Here is a 19,839-nt window from a genome sequence, read left to right on the forward strand (position 1 = left end):
CTAACTAGAGTCCTTTGACCTTAATCACCCAACTAAGATCCTCCTGACATCCCTCTCACGCCAATTACCGTTCCTCAAACCACCGTCACTCGACTATAGTCCTTCTGACCTCCATTGTATGTCGACTACGATCCCTCCAATCACCATCATCAAACCTCTGTTGCCTGCCGACTATGATCTTTCTGACCACTGTCACCCAACAATGATCATTTGACCTTTATTGCTGATTTTAGTCCTTCTGACTTTAATTTTCCACCGATTACGGTCCCTTCCACCTCAGTTTCACTACTACGGTCCCTCTGAACTCAATCACCCCAAATATTATTCTTTGATCTTAGTTCCCCAACTACAGTCCTTCTGATCGATCTTAGTCTCCTGCTAACTAAGGCCATTCTGACCTCTTTCGTCTGTCAATTACAGTCCCTTCAACCACAATTGCTCGACTATGATCCTTCAACCTTAGTCATCATATTACAGCCCTTTTGACCTCTAGCACCCACTAATTATGGTCCAACCAACCAAACAAATAGGCTAACATTCTCTTCAGAATAACTCTCTTATTATTGGATTCTTCCGACTCCAATCATGTAATATGCTTCATATGATGTATATTTGGTATATTGAGCCAACATCTTCCCTTGAAGAAAAGCATCTTTTGTAATCAATAACAAAATTATTTAATTCAAATTAGAATTTTAAGAAGTGACTTAAATTAAATTGCTTATACATGCAATTGAATTACTTTAAGAATATCCATGCATTTAATGCATTCTAATTGAATAAAAACTATTGAAAATGAATTTAGGTATTTGTACATGGATAATGGATGATAGACAATAAGTTGTTTAAATATACTAAATAGACACTACCTACAAAGAAAAATATTTGCCATAAAATGAGAAGATATATATAATAGTTCAAACTCTTAACTATTGAGATATTGTCTTATCAGACATCTGGCCTGATGACCTCATGGATTTATCCCTTTGGTGCAACATCCGAAAAGCTCAATCATTCTAAGACTTCTTTTTGGACGTTTTTCTTACTGCTTCTTAAAATAATTTTTTAGTATAAAATATAAAATTTTTATACTAAAAATCTGCTTTAAGAATTAATAAGAACGTCATCCCAAACGAAGCCTAAGAGTGCTCTTACGAGAGCAATTTTAGCTTTTGAGTGTAAAGAAATTTTAATTATTACATCAAAATGCATCTTGATGTTTAGTATTTTAATTTCTTTTTACTTAATGGTTTCACAGTACAAATTATTAAGAATAATTCATGAAAATTTTATTTGGCATCCAAGATAAAATCCTATCAAAATAAATAAAAACAAAGAATTATAAAATCGATTTAATATAATTAAGGTAAGTTTAGTTGTAAGGATACTTATTGCTCATACTTACTATAACCTATATTTTGGAATATTAGCAAAAAAAATTATTAGCGAAAAAACTGAAAAAGCGGTTAAACAATAAAACAAGCTATTAGTTCTCCGAAATTACTAAATTGTCCAACAATCTCATACTCTAAACAGAGAAAAGGACGGGGTTCATTCCGTCATTTCTCCTATCAAACAGCTCCTTATCTGCAATCCACTGTTAGAGTCAACGACCTCATTTGCATCTGAATTCGTTTGGAGGGAATTTACCTCCATCTGATTCTCGTTCCTCTCCTCTCTCTGGCCCCCGAACTTCCACGCCATGAATTCTTCGACAGCTCTCTTCACGTTGCAAGCTTGATACTAACGCTTTAATCGAACAAACCTGATATACTTCAAAGAGTTCGATGCGAAATCTTGTGAAAAGTTTGTATTCTTGTTTTTTGGGATCTCGCGATTCCATGAGTTAGAGTTCACAGCCCCACCAAATCCAATTCGATGGCGGAAGGCGGCGGAGGCGGGGGAGGCTTGGCAGCACCGGTGGAGGAAGGGGCAAAGCGGCCGTCGATATCGCTTCCGGCGCGGTTCACGGTTGAGAGCCTCTTCCGTGGTGGGGTCTCAGAGGCGAGTCCGGGTCCGATGACGCTGGTCTCAAACTTTTTTGCGGAGGATCCGGAGTCGGAGTGCCGCTCTTTCTCGCAGCTACTTGCGGGCGCGATGGCATCTCCGGCGGCGATAACGGCGCCACGAAAGTTTCTGGTCGAAGGGGAGGATACGGCGGCGGCGCGTACGTCGGTGGAGACGACGATTGCGGATGAGCGAGGAAGAGGGGTAGGAGGAGGAGGAGGAGGTGAGCGAGGAGGGGCGAGTTTGAATTTGGGGCATAGCCGGCCGATGAATTTGTTGGTGGCGCAGTCACCGTACTTCACTGTTCCAGCTGGGCTCAGCCCCGGTGGTTTGCTCGATTCTCCAGCCATGTTCTCTAATTCGGTGCGTTTTTTTTTTCTTCAAAGGTTTAAGCTATTTATTCCTATATTCTTTCTATCATTTCTTGACGTTCTTATCCTTGTTGGCAGTTTGCTGATTAGATGGTTCTGGAGTTTCTGAATAGATGGTGGATTTTAAATTATAATTCGGTCTATGGTCTGTTAGGGGGCTGAATAATTATCATTAGGAGAGGGATTTCTGTATTATAGCGTAGGAACAGATATTTGGTTAATAGGAATAAGTTTTACCCCGTTTCAGTTTCTTGCTCCATTTTCAGCTGTTGATTTTTTACTCTGAATTTATCTCTCTGGCAATGCATAGCATCTTTAACTGTCTTTGAGATTGTTTCCTGATTTTGTGAGCATCAGGTTTTCTACTTTAAGCTGATGTTATTGTAGCAAAGTGAATGATCAAGTAGTACTAATTAACTTGCCACTGACTTAGGTTATTGAATTTGATACTGGAATTGAAGAATTGGCCCTTTTAGCCATTTACTATAATTCATCCTCCCTGTAAAATTTTCCACTATACCATTCCGAAATGAATTTCCTCCTTTATTCTCACAGCTATATTGTGGCTAAAATTTAATTTCAAGCTAAATCTAACCTGTTCTAGCCAAACTTTTGCTAGTGAAAAAATAAATGCCAGTATAGAATTTTTGGCTGAAAATTAATTATTTCAACGATTCCCACGTTCTCAGCGTCATTGCACTCTAGCAAAGCAATGCGAAAGCAGGAGAGAGTAAGTGAGAGAAAGGAAAAGAGAAGTAGAGCTGTGAGCTTCTCACCACAGGCCCCTCCATCAACGCAGGTCGAGATGGATTAGTCTATAGTGACTTCCACCTTCCTCATCTTCTCTCTTCTTATCTTTTTCACGCTTTCCTCCAACCACCAACAACTGCAACACCATCCTCATGCCCTTCCTAGCTTCTGCTACTTTGAGCTCACTGTGTTCTTGAAGAACGCCCTCCTCCTTCACCCCTTGGAGAATGAGGTAGAGGATCTGGGAATTGAAAATTGTCTTAGAAAAATTCAAGTCATCTAAAACCTGTTCTTGAGAATTTTAAAGACATGTTGATTTGTTAAAAAAATATATATATATATAGCAAACTTTTTTTGTTAATTCTTTAGTCTTTTTATATAAAAAATAAAAAGTTATGCCAATGAATAGTTATGTGTGAGGTTCAACTACTTCAGATACCATCATATTTTTCAAGTATTCAATGTGCGATGAAACCCAATTCTCTCTTATGCCTTGATAATTCCTTATCATCCACATCAACCAACAATCCCTATCAAATGAAAGCTTTTATATATTATTAAGTGATTTATATGAAGAGCCCAATTGACCACATGTAGCTTGTGTGGGAGCTATGATGCACCGACACTTCTCCTCAAAGAGGCGTGCAGTGTCCGACACCGTGTCTGACACGACACTTGTCCGACACTCCTCCGACACGCGTCGGACACGCCGAAAACATGTCCGATTAAAAAAATATTAAAAACAAATTGGACACGGGTGTCCGACGCGCGTATCTTAAATATTTTATAATTTTTTTAAAAATATAATTTCTTATATTTGGCGAGATTTAAACTAAATTTCTTATTTTCTATCCACAACACCAAATCAACGCCTGCATTTAATACCCATTCATCGAATATTCTCATTTTCATTTCTCTTTGACAGTGAAGGAATTTTCATCTCCTCCCTTTTTGCACAATTACAAATCTTTCTCTTATTGAACCAGAGTAGAAAGCAGTAATATTCAATGATGATGATATTGAAGGCCAAAAACAAACCTCTAAAGCTAATCATAGTAGTTGAAGCTTGAATGCTTGATGTTGTAGTAAGTGATTATTTGCTTATATTTTTGTGGTTGTACTAGATATTTTGTACTAAATATTTTATATTATAAGCTAGACAAGTTATCATGTCATTCATTTATTATTGTTTGTCATTTTTAATATGATATTACATTAATATATATATATATATACTATATAAAAAAATGTATTGCCGTGTCCGCGTCGTACCCGTGTCCTATATTTTCAAAAAAAGCCGTGTCCCGTGTCCGTGTCGTGTCCGTGTCATCATGTCCGTGTCCGTGCATCATAGTGTGGGAGTTGCCCCCTGTTGTATCTTGCTCAGCCATAGTAGAAGGTTACAAAGACTCATTGGAGCCATAAATTACATGAACAATTAAATCCATGTTGAATCATCAGCCATGATATCAATTGTTGGGGAGTGTTAGCAAAAAGGGTTAAAATTGGGCCAAATATACCAATGATCAAATTGCTTTTCAACACAACAACTTAAGCTTATGAGTGAAGGTTAACCACTTTAGTACTTCTATACAAATATATTTTCTTATTACCCACTGCACAACTAAATTCAATACTTTCATGTGCCTTAACTTTAGTGCCTTTTGATCCATGCATAAATATTATTGGGTTCAATAAGTGAGCAAACTAAAATACTTTCTCATTATATGGTACATATATAGCTTCAAAATAAAAATTGGCATCATCGTTGTTCTTATTGACTAGATTAGACAATGTTCTTATAATCTAATTTGTGTTGTATTGTCTAGTTGGAGGATGTCATACCTTGCTAAAGTTCTTCTACTCATAGTTTTGCTAATGTGAAACACCTCTAAGAGTTTCTTGGCAAATAATCTTTCAAACATGACAGAAATCATGTGTATCTATTGATTTACTCTTGTAATTTAATTTTTATGTGATAGACATCATAACATAGAAGTTCTTTTCTATCTATTGTTTATTTTAAAATCACAATATGGTTCCTCAACTTTTTGTATGTGGCCAATTTCCTGAAGTATCACATTTTGCTATTTTAGTCTCTCGATTATACAAAATTGATCTCATAATGGCTCCTTAAGTAGAAATTGTTGAAAATTAGGATACAAAGTTAATCCTATTTAATTCTACAAGTATGTAAAATTAATCCCATTTATTTCTGGATGGACTATTTGAGATCAATTTTGTATAATTGATTAAATAAATTGGAGAAATTTGATACTATAAGACTAAATTGATCACATATGAATAACCAGATATATTCCTATTTCTTTCTTGCCAAAAAACAATGTGGTTCAGTTACGTCTCCCCTTCTTTGTGTTTGCTTGATTCAATGTATTAGTCCATCTCGAACCATCGTATTGCATGACACACATGTTATGATTGACTAGGAATGTTTATAGTCGATTAAGAAAGACACATTGGTTGACTAGGAAATATTTCATGGTCAACAAAGAAAATGTGCACTCTCGAAGTGATGGCCCAATTTGGACCGCTACCTTGGCCTTGGCAATGGGTTTGTGGGAATGTGATGTGCTGTTCATTTGCTCCTTCATTTGGAAGTTTAGCAGATTAATCCTCATGTTTTTAGCTGGTTCCAATTATCTGGCTAATTGGTTGATGGAAGTGGTGAAATGATAGGATTGGAGGTAAAGTTGAGGTTTACTAGCTTAATGCTGTATGTGAAAGTTTAATTAGATAGATGAGGATCGTCATCGCTATTATCCTTATCATCTTCATTAGGTTTGTCCCAACTGTTTGGTGATGACTTGATGAATCCTCCTCTAAGTTTTCCCTATGGCAAGTGATACTAAAATTAAAAGGTTTGCATGCAAGAGGGTTCATAGTTATTGCCAAAATATTTTAAGGTATGATTGGTGAGACTGCAATAATAATGGCCATTTCAAGTGGTGAAATTGTAGTTTTCCATCATCATGTCTTATTTATCCATAGTCCTTCTCTCATCAGTCTTATTAATCCTTTTTTCTTTTCATTCTTTGTTAAGGGAAAATTCATCTCATACAATTTGTTAATATAACCAGGTTTAGAGATAGTGAAGGTTTGCACATTTCTTTTTGAATTCCATTAGTGTTATGGCGCTTGCTCAAATCTGTATGTGGTTGGTGAAACAAAAACTATATAGAGGGTAGAAATACTAAGAAAAATGTTGGGAAGTAAATCAAGAATAAAACAAACAAGAACAAAAAAAAACAACGGAGCAGAACACTAATATTCAACATAGAAAAACTCAAAATGGGAAAAAAAATCACGGAGCCATACCACACCATGAAATCCATTATGAAAATGGGAGAAATTGTATAGATCTTCACCCTCACACTCTCATCCACCATCTACAGATGCGATGACAATAGTATCTCTTAAAAATGAAGTAAAAACTGACCCAATCGACCTACAGTGCTAAGGTGTTGTACCCGCAGCGCCTCAGCTCTAACTTCTCTGTCTTGTAGAGCGGTGGTGCTAAATTACAGCTCTGCGATGTTGTTCTCTCTGTCTCGAGGGGTTCCATAGCGCCTTGACGCTGGATTTATAGCATCACAGCTCTATATAGACAACTTTTTTTCTGGAGCTTCACCGTAGAACTCCCAAGCAGGGGCACGCTGCCCCCCTACAACCCTTAGCGAGGTTCTCGTCGAACTCAACTGACAAAATTAAAGTCTAAGTCCACAATGCAATCTAATTGATCAGCACAATTAGACTCCATAGAAAAGATACTTGAACTAGTTTTTTCATAATGATTCATTGCCTAGTATTTGTGAGGGTTATCAACATCATCATCATCACTTGGAATTTGCAGTGTCTTAGCTATCCTTCACTTCTAACCTTAATCTTTCAATACCTATACTTGATAATTCTTCCTTGTTAGAGTTAGTCATATCATTTTTTTGCATTTGGATATACTTCTTAGTTATATGTAATTTTGAAATATTATTTTGAAGCTGTGGTATTTTTTGAATCTATTCCTTTTCTTTGTAAACTGATCTTGGAGCGGATTAATGGTCTAACATGTAGGAAAGCATCCACTTCTATGATGCACCGACACGGACACGACACGACACGGACACAGGACATGGCAATTTTTAAAAATATAGGACACGGGTGCGGCGTGGACACGGCATAATAATTTTTAAATATAATATATAAAAATTAAGGTGACATTATAGTAAAAATGTCAAGCAATAATAAATCAATTCATGATAACTTGTTTAGCTTATAACATAAAGATGTTTAGTACAAAATGTCTAGTACAAAGTACAAACACAAAAATATAAGCAAAAAATCATTTAATACAACATGAAGATCTAACTACTCAATAGAGGGAATGTTAAAATTAGATTCAGATGTTGGTCTTTGGCCTTCAATATCATCATCATTGAATATCATTGCTTCCAACTCTGGTTCATATAGAGAAAGATTTGCAACCTCCAATAATCCCATATCATCAAGGCACTCGAACCCATCTCCAGCAACATCCCACATCTGTCGGGGGGAATTGATATAAAGTGAAATAAAAAAAAATCACAACATGAATAAAACAATATACCGGTCTGCCGGGGGTCCAAGGGGGCGCTGCCCCCTGGCGGGGTTCGACCCAAGCATATACCTACCAGTACCGAGCATATACCTACCAGTACCGAGCATGTACCTAGTAATACCGAGCAGTACCGAGCATGTACCTACCAGTACCAAGCATGTACCTACCAATACCGAGCATGTACCTACCAGTACCAAGCATGTACCTACCAATACCGACCAGTACCGAGCATGTACCTAGAAGTACCGAGCATGTACCTAGCGGTACCGAGCCTGTACCTTAGGTTTTTCAACAATGAAGAGAAGAAATGGCGAAATCCACTTACAGCTCTTGGCTCTCTTGCGCGCAGAAGGTGCTCTGTTTGGCCTTGATTGCGAACTTTGCCTCGAATGATAACAGAAATAACGCAAGAACGAAGGAATGAGAAAGAAGAGCTCTGCTTGGCCGAGCAGAAATGATGAAGGAACGGGAGGCGAAGGCAGCGGGCTCCGTTTGGCGTCGACTGCGAGCTCTTCCAGTCTGCCCTAGAAGATTTCTTTCATGGATCGAAAAAATAGGGCTTCTCGTTCGTGGAAAAGGCCAAATAGAACTGACGATTTTATCATTTAATAACCGGACACGCGTGTCCGATTTAAATTTTAATGTTTTAAATTCCGACACTCCAATGCCGTGTCGGACACGTGTCCATGCCGTGTCCGACGCGTGTCCGTGTCTGACACGTGTCCGACACTGCATACCCTCTTTAAGAGGCGTGTCGGTGCATCATAGATGCACTTCTTCCACCAGGCTTAGTTTCTTATGCTCAATTTTTTTCTTCTTTTTTCTCCCAAAAATGTTTTAGCTTTTCATACCATTCTCATTAGTAATGCATTTTTAATTTGATGAAATCTATTCTGAACCATAGATTCTCTGAATCTTTTTATTTATTAGGATCACATTTTTTGGATTTTTTCCAGCAACTAATGCATATCTCAGTGTGTGCAATATGAGTCGAGGCCTAGCTTTGGTCTGAGATTTGTTGGCTAAAACCATCATAGTACTTGCTAACAGCCACACAGCTATTCAGGGCCTAATTTTAGTCTCATTTGTGGTAAAATGTAGGTTTGAATTTTATTGAAAATGAACAATGCATCTGATAGAAAACAACCACCCCAAGTACATAATTTTACTAAATTTCAGCAAAGTAGATGCAGAAAATTCAAAGTTGTGGAGAAAAAAACAGCAAGGAAATGTCTTCTATTCAACCAAAGAAGAAACAAAACAGCATAAGATACAAGAATCTTCAATTCGAGAGGAATATTCAACTCTCTCAATCTCTAGCCAAAGACTAGAGCCCAAAATCAACACAAGGATCCTAAATTTCATATTCAAATTCAAGTAACCCTAACTTATCAAGACAAGTCCAATTAAAGCAACAGGACAAAAGTTTAATCCTTAAACAATCCCTAATTTGAAATTTCCCTCCAATACAATGCTTAATTAATTTGTGGGTCTCATCTACTTAGCAGCCCCCTCTCTCCTTGGTCCCCCCCCCCCCGTCCTCCTGTAGAACAAAACCAGTCCAATAGGGACCGGTTCAACAAGTTCAGGCAGCCTCCCCTTGGGCCGGCCTAACATTACCCCACCTCTCAAAGACTCACCTTTTTCCTCAAGGTGAAATGAAGGAAATTGATCTTTCACCCTCTCATATGGCCCCAAGTAGCATTGAAATTGGGAAGATCCCTCCATCTAATAAGCACTTCTTTGTTTTCCTCTTTATCTGATCTTACCCCTCTCAGCTCCAGTGGTTCTAAGACCCCTTCCAACTCCTATATCAGTGTAGCTGGTAACTCCGCACTAACTGCATGCTCCCTTAGAGCTCTCATCAACTGTGACACATGGAAGACTGAGTGTATGGTGGCGGATGGGGGTAACTTCAAACGGTACGCCACTGCTTCGATCATGTCCACAATCTAGTAGGGGCCGAAGTACTTTGTGGCCAATATATAGTTTCTCCTTTTAGAAACTATCCTCTGCCTGTAGGATCGTAGTTTTAAAAATACTTTCTCCCCGGCTTCAGACAGTATGTCTCCCATATGTGTATATGTCTGCTTCTTCATAATTTGTTGTGCCCTCAACAGATGTTTCTTCAACTTCTCCAACATCTTGTCCCTTGCCTCCAAGTATTGCTCTACTGCCGAAATTAGCATGTTTCATCTCCCAAAATACACTAAGTGTAGGAGGTCCCTTCCATATAGCACTTTAAAAGGAGTCATCTGAGAAGCATAATGGTACAATGTATTGTACCAATACTTGGCCCATGCTAACCATTTTGTCCACATCCGCGGTGTTTCAGAAGCGAAACACCTCAAGTATGTCTCCAAACTTCGGTTCACTACCTCTGTTTACCCATTCGTTTGAGTATGGTAGGCAGTACTTCTCTTGAGAACAATGCCCTGCAACCTGAACAGCTTCCTCCAGAATTGGCTGAGGAAGACTTTGTCTCAGTCAGACAGCATTAACTATGGAATCCCATGTAGTCTAATCACCTCCCTGATAAATGTTGTCGCTATTGACACTGCGGTGTAGGGGCGTCATAAGCGAATGAAATTCACATACTTACTTAGCCTGTCAACCACCATCATGATGAGTGTGAATCCCTCGTATCGTTGTAGACCATCTATAATATCCATGGACACTTCCTGCCCTGTTTGGAAGTGCTAATGGTTGTAATAGTCCCACTGAATCCATAGTCATGTACTTGTTTCTTTGGCACACTTCACACTTCGCCACAATCTTCTCAACATCCTTATGCATCCCCTTCCAGTATAACTCAGCCACAAACCTCCTGTATGTCTTCTGCTCTCCGGAATGACCTCCCACTGCACTCCCATGGAACTCATGCAACAGGTGGGGAATATGGATGGAAGTTCGTGGAATCACAAACCTCCCTTGATGTAAGAGCCTCTCCCTCTCAAGATAGTATCCTGGATGGCTACTCGCATCTTTCATCAAATCCTCCCTAATCTTCCTCAACTCCTCATTCTACATACTTTCTTCTTTGATTGCCCCCAAATCTACCATAAGTAGTGTTGAAATTGCAAACTCTTGAAGCTCCCCAACACATCTTGAAAAGGCATCATCCGCTTTATTTTCCAAACCAGGCATGCACTGGATATCAAAATCATATACTAATAGTTTAGACAAGCACCTCTGTTGATCTTCCATAACCATCCTTTACTCCAATAAGTATTTCAAGCTTCTCTCATCTGTCCGGACAATGAAATGCCGACCCAGCAAGTAAGGCGCCTCTTTTGAATAACCAACACAATGGTCATCAATTTCCTCTCTTATACTAACTTCATCCTCTGTTTAAAATTGCGCAATAAGAGGCGCGCCTCTGCGCAATTTGACCAAAAAACGTCTCGAGGCTTACGCAATTCCTCACCTGGCAGAGGCGTACGCCTCATCTGGTCTGAGGCACGCCTCTGAGGCTCAATTGCGCAATTCTGGGTGAGGCGTATGCCTCACAGAAACAGCCCCACCTACTTAAAATGAATCCTCTTCTTCCCTCATCCCGCACGGGTTCCCTGTTTTCCGAAAATTTCCTTCTCTTTTCGCGAAACAGACGGCATACCTTCGGCTTCCCTTCCCGCCGCCTCTCCCGCCGGCGCCGCCTCTCTCCGACGAAGTTGAAGTGTCCGGCCGCCCTCTAGGAGTACTCCACAAACAAGGTATTTTTTTTTAGTTTAGGGTTAGATTTTTCAAGTGAAAGAAAATCTAGGGTTTTATTGCACTATTTTCTTACTTTCCGCTATTTTCATATATCATTTAGATGTTTTTATTGTAAGATAGAATATTGCTATTATTTACCTGCTAAAACCCTTAATTTCTCACTTACGCAATTCTGTGTCCTTGAGGCTTACGCCTCAGACCGCCTCAAGGCTTACGCCTCGCCTCACGGACGAAAACCGCCTCGAAGCTTAATTACGCAATTTTAAACTTTGACTTCATCCTTGTTTTGGCTGATAGTACTTGGTTGTAGTAGGCTATGGGCTTATGATTTTGCATGAGTACAATCCCTAACCCATATCTGGGTGCATCGATCTCCACCCTAAAAAAATATGACTGAAATCAGGGAGGGCTAAAAATGGGATTGTAGTCATTGCTTTCTTCAGCTTCTCAAAGGCTTTGGTCGTTGCCTCTCCCCACATAAAACTATCCTTATTCAGTTACTCGGTCAAAGGCCACATAATAGTATTGTATCTCCTCATGAATCACTTATAATAACTAGTCAACCCAAGGAAACCCCTCAACTCCCTAGGTTCTTTGGCAGAGGCTACTTCTGCATTGCCTCAATTTTGATTTGATTAGCAGCCACTCCCTCCTGGGATATCACATGCTCCAAATACTCCACCCTCGCCTGTGCGAAGCTACACTTCTTCAAGTTGGCCCTCAGTTGATGCTCCTGTAGAACTCCTAAAATCACCTTCAAGTGCTTCAGATGCTCCTCCTCAGTCTTGCTGTATATCATGAGAAAATCAAGACAAACTTCGAGAGGTATGGGCTGAACACCCTGTTCATCAGAGTTTGGAAAGTAGCAGGGGCATTAGTAAGCCCAAACGGCATCACTAGAAACTCGTAGTGCACCTCATGTGTCCTGAAAGCTATCTTCTGCACATCTACCCCTTTCATTCTAATTTGATGGTAGCCTGACTTCAAGTCTAGCTTAGTAAACACCACTGCTCCATACAACTATTCTAATAACTCATCAATCAAATGAATAGGGAACTTATCTGGCACTGTCTCCTTATTCAAGGCTCTATAATAGACACAAAACATTCAGCTCCCATCCTTCTTTTTGACCAGTAAAAAAGGACTAGAGAAATGAATCACATTATGCCTGATGATTCCCGCCTCCAACATCTTACGGATCAGCTTCTCAATATCACATTTTTAAATCTACGGGTATCGGTATGGCCAAACACTGATCGGTGACACTCCCTCCTTTAAGGTAATGGCATGCTTGAGCTCTCTCTGTGGAGGTAGACCCTGGGGAGACTGAAAAGCCTCACTGAACTGCTGTATGAGTGGTTGAACTATAGTAGGAATGTCTCCATCATCCCCCAATTTGACTCCTTCCAGGCACTACAACTCCAAAAAACCTCCTCCACCTCCTGTATGGTCTTGATCAGGGATTTGAGAGATACCCCTGCTTTGGATAACCCGACGTCCCTCTAAATAACCATCCTCCTCCCCATACTACCAGCTTCATCCTTAGTGCTCCCTAATTGACCTTAGTATCTCCCAAGGTCTATAGCCACTTCAATCACAGGATGACATCAGTGCTCCTCAACTCCAAAGGAAGAAAATTCTCCCTCACCTAGATCCCCTTAATGGTCATCATCACTCCCCTACATACTCCTCTACCCATCTCCACCTTTCCCCATCATCACCCTATATCCACCGGTATCCACTAATTTCACCCTCAACTGGTCGACAATCTGATTGGAGATGAAATTGTGGGTTTCCCCGCTGTCTATCAGCACCACCACCCCTTTGTCAGTTGTTTCTCCCTTCACTTTCATAGTGTGATTCTAGGTGAATCCCACCACAGAGTTTATAGAGACTTCTGCAACATCCAGAAGGAATTTCTCTTATTCCTTCACCACTACCACACTCTCACCTCCCTCTTCAGCTTTCTCGTCATCAAAGATGATGAGAACCTAAAGAGTTCGATCCTTACATCTATACTCTTGCACGCACTTTTCATCACATCTGAAGCACAACCCCCTAGCCCTCTTCTTCCTTATCTCCTTCTCCATAAGCTTCTTGAAATTTCTCCCTCCTCCAGTTTTCTTCTTTGGTACTTCTCTCAAACTCCCTAATGCAGGCCCCTTGGGAGCTAAGAAGGTGGTGGTCATCCTATATGAACCCCCTATCCCTCCTCTCCAGACACTTCTGGTCCTCCACCAACTGTGCTAGCTCCATTGCTTCCCCCAAATCTCTTGGCCTCATCAGCCTAACTGTTACTCGGATCTCCGGTTTAAGTCCCTTCATAAAATTTCTGTTTAGTATTGTCTTCGAGAGTTGATATAGCCGGATAACAAGGTACGCAAACCTGTCACGATATTCTAGCACAGTCCCCTCCTGCGTCAAGGTGAAGAATTGCTCGTAGAAGTCTCCTCCCCTACTGATTTGGAAATATTCTAGTAAGCAATCCTTGAACTCTCTCCAACTCCGAATGGGTTACCTCATGTCCTGCCATTTGTACCATGCCAGTGCCTTCCTTTCTAAGCACAGCTCTGCAGCTGTCAATTTTTCCTCATCTGTCAACTCATTGACTACAAAGCATCGCTCCACCTTGTTGATCCAGCCATGTGCGCCCTCGCCCCCAAAGATGGGCATTTTCAGCTTCCTTACATTCGGGTCACCTCCGGTTCCCCTAAATCCTCCATATCCTCCCATTCCTCAAAGAGGAGATGCTCCCCAGTTGTCATGATCTTTCCTTTGACGATCATACCCAAACCCCTCATCTAAATCCTCTATTCTTCTTTCAAAATCAGCACCCCGACGATCGAAATCATCCCCTCCTCACAAAATTGGCACCACCCATTCTTTTGTAGTCAATGCTCATCTCTTACCTAGAAAGTGATTCTAAAGCCGACACTCCGTCTTCACCCTCCAAGATTTCAAATAACCCTAACCCTAGCAAGACAAGGCCAATTAAAGCAAAAGGACAAAAGTTTAATCCATAAACAACCCCTAATTTGAATTTTTCCTCCAATACAATGCTTAATTAATGTGTGGGTCCCATCTACTTAGCTTCCCCCCTCTCTCCTTAGTTCCTCCTCCCTTGGGCCCTCCTCCTGTAAACCAAAACCGGTCTAATAGGGACTTGTTCAGCAGGTTCAGCCAGCCCCCCTTCCCCCTTCTGCCGGCCTAATAGTATTTATTCATTAACTTAATCTTCCAATCAAACACATAGCTTTCCTTGAGCTATGGATTTCTAATTTAGCAACGTTCTTCCAAATTTCTTTGATCTGCCATTTTAGGGGGTGTTTGGTATCAGATTTGCCTTCACTTTTAAGTAGGATTTAACGTAAATCCAGCTAAATACATTTCCTTGCGCATCTAAATTCGGCGACTCCGTAAATCCTAGATTTATGTATTTAGGGCATAAATCCGGGTAAATTCTAATCCCATTCTTTCCCGAATTTAACAAGATTTATGGGATTTGGCCGGAGAAGAGCGCGAAAGGGAGAAAGTTACCTTCAAAGCCAGCGAGCTCTTGTTGTTGCATCTCATCAAAATGTCGTAACTTCCGATCCGTCAGGAAGGTAAAGTCGTCGAAGGAGCGAAGTCGAACAACCACGAAGGAGCTGAAGTAGCGATGCGTGCAATGTCTCTACACCTCCGGCGAAGCAACTGAACAACAACGACGAAAATAGAAGATGAAAGGCAAACTCTACAGGCTTCTTAAGTTATTACTGCTTAACTTAATTAATATAATTTAAAATAATTATAATTAAGTAAATGAATAGCATAATTAGTGCATAAAATAATTATCTAATTTAACTTAATTGAATAATTAATGATATATTAGTAATTAAATATAATATAATTAGCTTAATTAATACAACTTAAACTATATATGACTAAATATATAATTAATAGTGTAAATAATATTAGTGAGTAATTTAAACTTAATAATGTCGATTATCATATAATTAAATCCCTAACTGTCATAAATCTTGAAATATATTGCTAAACTTAACAGGATTTAACATTTATCTTACTAAACACTTTTCAGGATTTATAAGCCTTAGAATTTACTAAATCCGGCTTTATAGGATTTACTAAATCCCACTAAAGTTAATCCAATCCGATACCAAACACCTCCTTAAAGTGATTATAGTTGTGCTCGTTTCCTAAGGGGCTGTGCATAGTTTTGAAAGTTTATGGTGACCTCAGTAGCATGGGCTTGCATTCTTGTGACGAAGTTATGTGATACAAGTATATTCTGCAGTAAGACTAGTTGATATAAACAAATTGCGTATCGCATTATCTGTCAACCCGATTGTTCCATCAGCTGCAAGCCTGCAACGTAGGCGATTATTGCTCTTTCATCCAATAATCTTGACATCAGTCAGGCAGGTTTTTGCTTTACAGGTTTCTCACTTTTTTGTGTAGTACTCACGTTTCATCATTCGTTACATTATAAGCTTCTCTTAATAATACATTGTTGTAGTAGTGGTCATACTTTGACAGCTTTGATTGATGGCTATATTCAGGCACATTTTGGAATGTCACATCAACAGGCATTGGCACAAGTAACCGCACAGGCTGCCCATTCTCATACTCAAATTCACAGCCAGGCAGAATATCCATCTTCTCTTTCATCAATCTCCTTGCCACAGCAGGTTTCCACCACCAACATCACAACAGCCCAACCAATGCAGTCCATTACATCCGCTTCATATAAGTTTGCATCTGCTCTTATCCCTCATTGTGACCAGAAAGCTCAGCCTGTAGCTCTTGTTGTTGATAAACCTGTTGATGATGGCTACAACTGGCGTAAGTATGGACAAAAGCAGGTTAAGGGAAGTGAATTTCCAAGGAGCTATTACAAATGTACCCACCCAAAATGTCCAGTCAAGAAAAAGGTCGAACGATCCCTTGATGGCCATGTAACTGAGATAATCTACAAGGGTCAACACAATCACCAGAAGCCTGTACCTAATAAACGATCTAAGGAGGGTGCGGCTGAGCTAAACGGAAACTCTGATCCTAATAATGCTGATTGCCGGCCACAGGGTGACCTTTCAAACTTGAATAAATCAAGTGAGGGTATGACTAGTCTATGTAAAAGAGCCCGAGAATCTGGACATGGAGCATCTGAGCAGTTAACTGGTTCTAGCGATGGTGAGGAGTTGGGTGATGCTGAAGCAGGAATAGATGAAGCAGAATATAGCGGTGAATCTGAACAGAAGAAAAGGTTAGCTTTTACAGCGAATGACAAGTCCACTTGTTTACTATAGTTTCTGAAAAGGAAAAATCTCTTTTCTTTTGACAGGAACCTGGAAACCAGGGTAATAGAGTCGGCTTCTCATAGGATGGTTACAGAGCCGAGGATCATAGTGCAAACAACAAGTGAAGTTGATGTTTTGGATGATGGCTATAGATGGCGCAAATATGGACAAAAAGTAGTTAAAGGAAACCCTCATCCAAGGTGTGTGATTCTTTCTATTTCTTACACATTGGCTATAATGAGTAAGATTCAAATAATTTAATTGTAGTAATTCAAACTCTTTTGAAATGTGTTCAAAGCTAATCTATTTAGTACTTTTGTTGTCATTTCACTCGATCCTTTATTTATTTTGTTGAATCCATTTTCTAAACCTTATAAACCTTGATTAACATACTTTGATGTTACGATAAAGGGCGGCCCAAAACAAATTTTTTTGGGAGTGCCAAAAAGATGAAATAGATCAACTTAGGAGAAACATGTCTTGATCCAATCTAATGGTTAGAATAAGAAGGTCCCAAAAGGTGCCGATGGTTAGGATAAGAAGAGCACACAAATTGTAATCTGAGTGCTATTAGGTGATTAATTTAATGGTTGAAACCCTTAATTAGTATGTTCTAACATCTCTATCATAATTGGTTGATTTGTGAATATCAAGATCCTTCTACACGAACCTATTTCTTCAGACTTTAATAAATACCCATCATTAATATTCCATTTGTTCATCGGAAGTTCAAGAATTTTAAATTGAAATCTAAGGCTTTCAAAGTCACATTTGGGTACCAACGTCGGGAAGTAGTTCAAAATCCAATTTCATCTGGTGAGCGTGCAATCTAGCGCCTCTGAGAAGTCTGGTTTGCGAAATGGTGTGCTTATAGGTGACGTATACAATAATTCAGCCCCAACAGTTGTAGAAGAGATCTTTTCCAGATGGCTCGAGTTTTAATCGACTGGTTGGAAGTTGCAATTTCCATCTGCTACCCAGCTTCTATTGGATCTCTCTTCGAAGATCTATTCCAACTGGAGCTTTCAAGCAAGGCTGACTACTGATATCTGGAGAGAATATGGGATCTCTTGACCGCATAGTTGCAAGAAGAACAAAAACCATTGGTCGGATGGTCGATTTCTCTTAGTCTAGGCTTGTCGAAATATCACTTCTTTCATCTTATGAAATTATCCAGGTTGTATAATATTCTCGAGACCCAAAATTAGCTCAAACACAAAGCTGCCATACTAGTTAACAATGCCCATGCAACTGAGACCCGTTCCGCACATTGAGAAGGACAAGTGCACAGGGGCAGAATCAACCTTAATTTTTCAGGGGGGGCAAACTTATAAGGCATATATGTCGGGGGGGTGGGGTTCAACCTGAAGACCATAGTATTTTAAAATTTTTGGTTTGAAGGATATTTTTGGAATTCAATGATGAATTCTCTTTACTATTTGATAAGGGCAATTACGTAAAGACCATAGTATTTTAAAATTTTTAGGGGGGCAATTGCCTAAAAACCCTTGTAATAAAGACTAAAAAATGAATGTAGAGGGATAAATTATCTAAAAAATCATATAATCATTTTTTTTGAGGAGGGGGGGGGGGGGTGGGCAATTGCCCCCCGACCACAAGGTGGTTCCGCCTCTGCAAGTGCAAGTTCTGATCCTTCCAATCTTCAGAAGATGCATGATCACCTTCGTTGAACTATTCCTTCATGCATCAAATGAACCAAACTGTCAAAAACATCTCGGCACCTCCCCTATGGGCGAGGGAGGGCTCCAATTGAACCCTTCGTTGAACTATTCCTTCACCCTCTTATTCAGAGAATCACCTAAATTTGTACTTCTGCCAAAATAGGGTAGAAAACACAAACGAAAATAAGAATTCTATATGCCAATTTCAAGCAATTGTGATAAGATTATTGATTTTAACAATTATATTGTATAATCTTCAGAAGATGCATGATCAACTTCCCTCTTATTCAGAGAATCACCTAAATTTGTACTTCTACCAAAATAGGGTAGAAAACGCAAACGAAAATAAGAATTCTATATGCCAATTTCAAGCAATTGTGATAAGATTATTGATGATAACAATTATATTGTATAAATATTTATAGTTTCCATTTTTCTTTTTGCTGTAATTTGCAGGAGTTATTACAAGTGCACTAATGCAGGATGTAATGTTCGTAAGCATGTTGAAAGGGCTTCAACCGACCCAAAAGCAGTCATAACAACTTACGAAGGGAAGCATAACCATGATGTTCCTGCTGCTAGGAACAGTAGCCATAGCACTCATGCTCTCGCTGGGCCTGCTAATAGAAATAACTCTGCTCCTCATGTAGTCGAGTCAAATAATCAAATCATTAATGGAATATCAGATTTAAGAAACAATGTTCACCGGCCAATTGCTGTTCTTCAGCTGAAAGGGGAACATGAAATGACATAGAAGTTTCAAGAAAAATTTGTAATAGTTTGTGACTAAGGCTTAGTTGGGATGGCTTTCTTACTGCTTCTTAAATAAGTTTTTTAATTAATAAACTAGAAAGCTCTTTTAAGAAGCAATTAGAAAGCCGTCCCAAACGAAGTCTAAAACAGGATTGGAGCAACAATTTGGCAGTAAATTTGTAGCAATCAACTTGTAATTATTAGTTCTTGTTGTATTTATCATTGTTCCTTTTTTGTCCTCAACAAGTCTTGTTTTAGTTCAGAGTTGATAATTCCTGCTTTATTTAAGCTTGTAGCATCACATAGTACAATCAACCATATGAAGACATGTCTGGGCTTTTTATTTGGTATTCATTCTCTTCAATGAAATCACATAATTGTTTTTTGGGATTAATTTTATTTTGTTCTATATGCTAGATGCACTTGTCATTTTTTCCTAGAGTTTTACTTGTATGCTGGTTCAGAATTTGCTTATAATTCTTTTGACGTGGTTTCTACCGATCAAATAGATGTATCAATAGTGATTTCTTCAAGTCCGATCATGCAATGTATTTTATATGATGTATATTTATTACATCAAGCCAAGACCTTCCCCCAAGGAAAGGTCTCATTTGTACTCGATTGGAAATAATAATGGATTCATTCAAACTGAGTCA

At 39.3% G+C, this 19,839-nt stretch overlaps 1 protein-coding gene across 1 annotated transcript; it reads left to right on the plus strand.

Annotated features, from left to right (window-relative positions):
• Positions 1-1,605: 1,605 nt before the first annotated feature.
• LOC110095503 (probable WRKY transcription factor 3) lies at positions 1,606-19,577 on the plus strand. Its single transcript, XM_020821070.1, has 4 exons — positions 1,606-2,370; positions 16,011-16,714; positions 16,793-16,948; positions 18,887-19,577. Exons 1-4 carry the CDS (start codon positions 1,879-1,881, stop codon positions 19,182-19,184), a joined length of 1,650 nt encoding a protein of 549 aa, XP_020676729.1. The 5' UTR covers positions 1,606-1,878; the 3' UTR covers positions 19,185-19,577.
• The last annotated feature ends 262 nt before the right edge of the window (positions 19,578-19,839 follow it).

Source organism: Dendrobium catenatum, unplaced genomic scaffold (assembly GCF_001605985.2).
Source record: "Dendrobium catenatum unplaced genomic scaffold, ASM160598v2 fragScaff_scaffold_827, whole genome shotgun sequence".
NCBI classification, from domain to species: Eukaryota; Viridiplantae; Streptophyta; class Magnoliopsida; order Asparagales; family Orchidaceae; genus Dendrobium; species Dendrobium catenatum.

Bases quoted from the DNA above. Each gene is read 5' to 3' on its own strand.
- LOC110095503 (XM_020821070.1), top strand. From the start codon at position 1,879: ATGGCGGAAGGCGGCGGAGGCGGGGGAGGCTTGGCAGCACCGGTGGAG. The intron at 16,715-16,792 runs GTTAGCTTTTAC...TTCTTTTGACAG, and splicing joins GAATCTGAACAGAAGAAAAG to GAACCTGGAAACCAGGGTAA. The intron at 16,949-18,886 runs GTGTGTGATTCT...TGTAATTTGCAG, and splicing joins AAAGGAAACCCTCATCCAAG to GAGTTATTACAAGTGCACTA.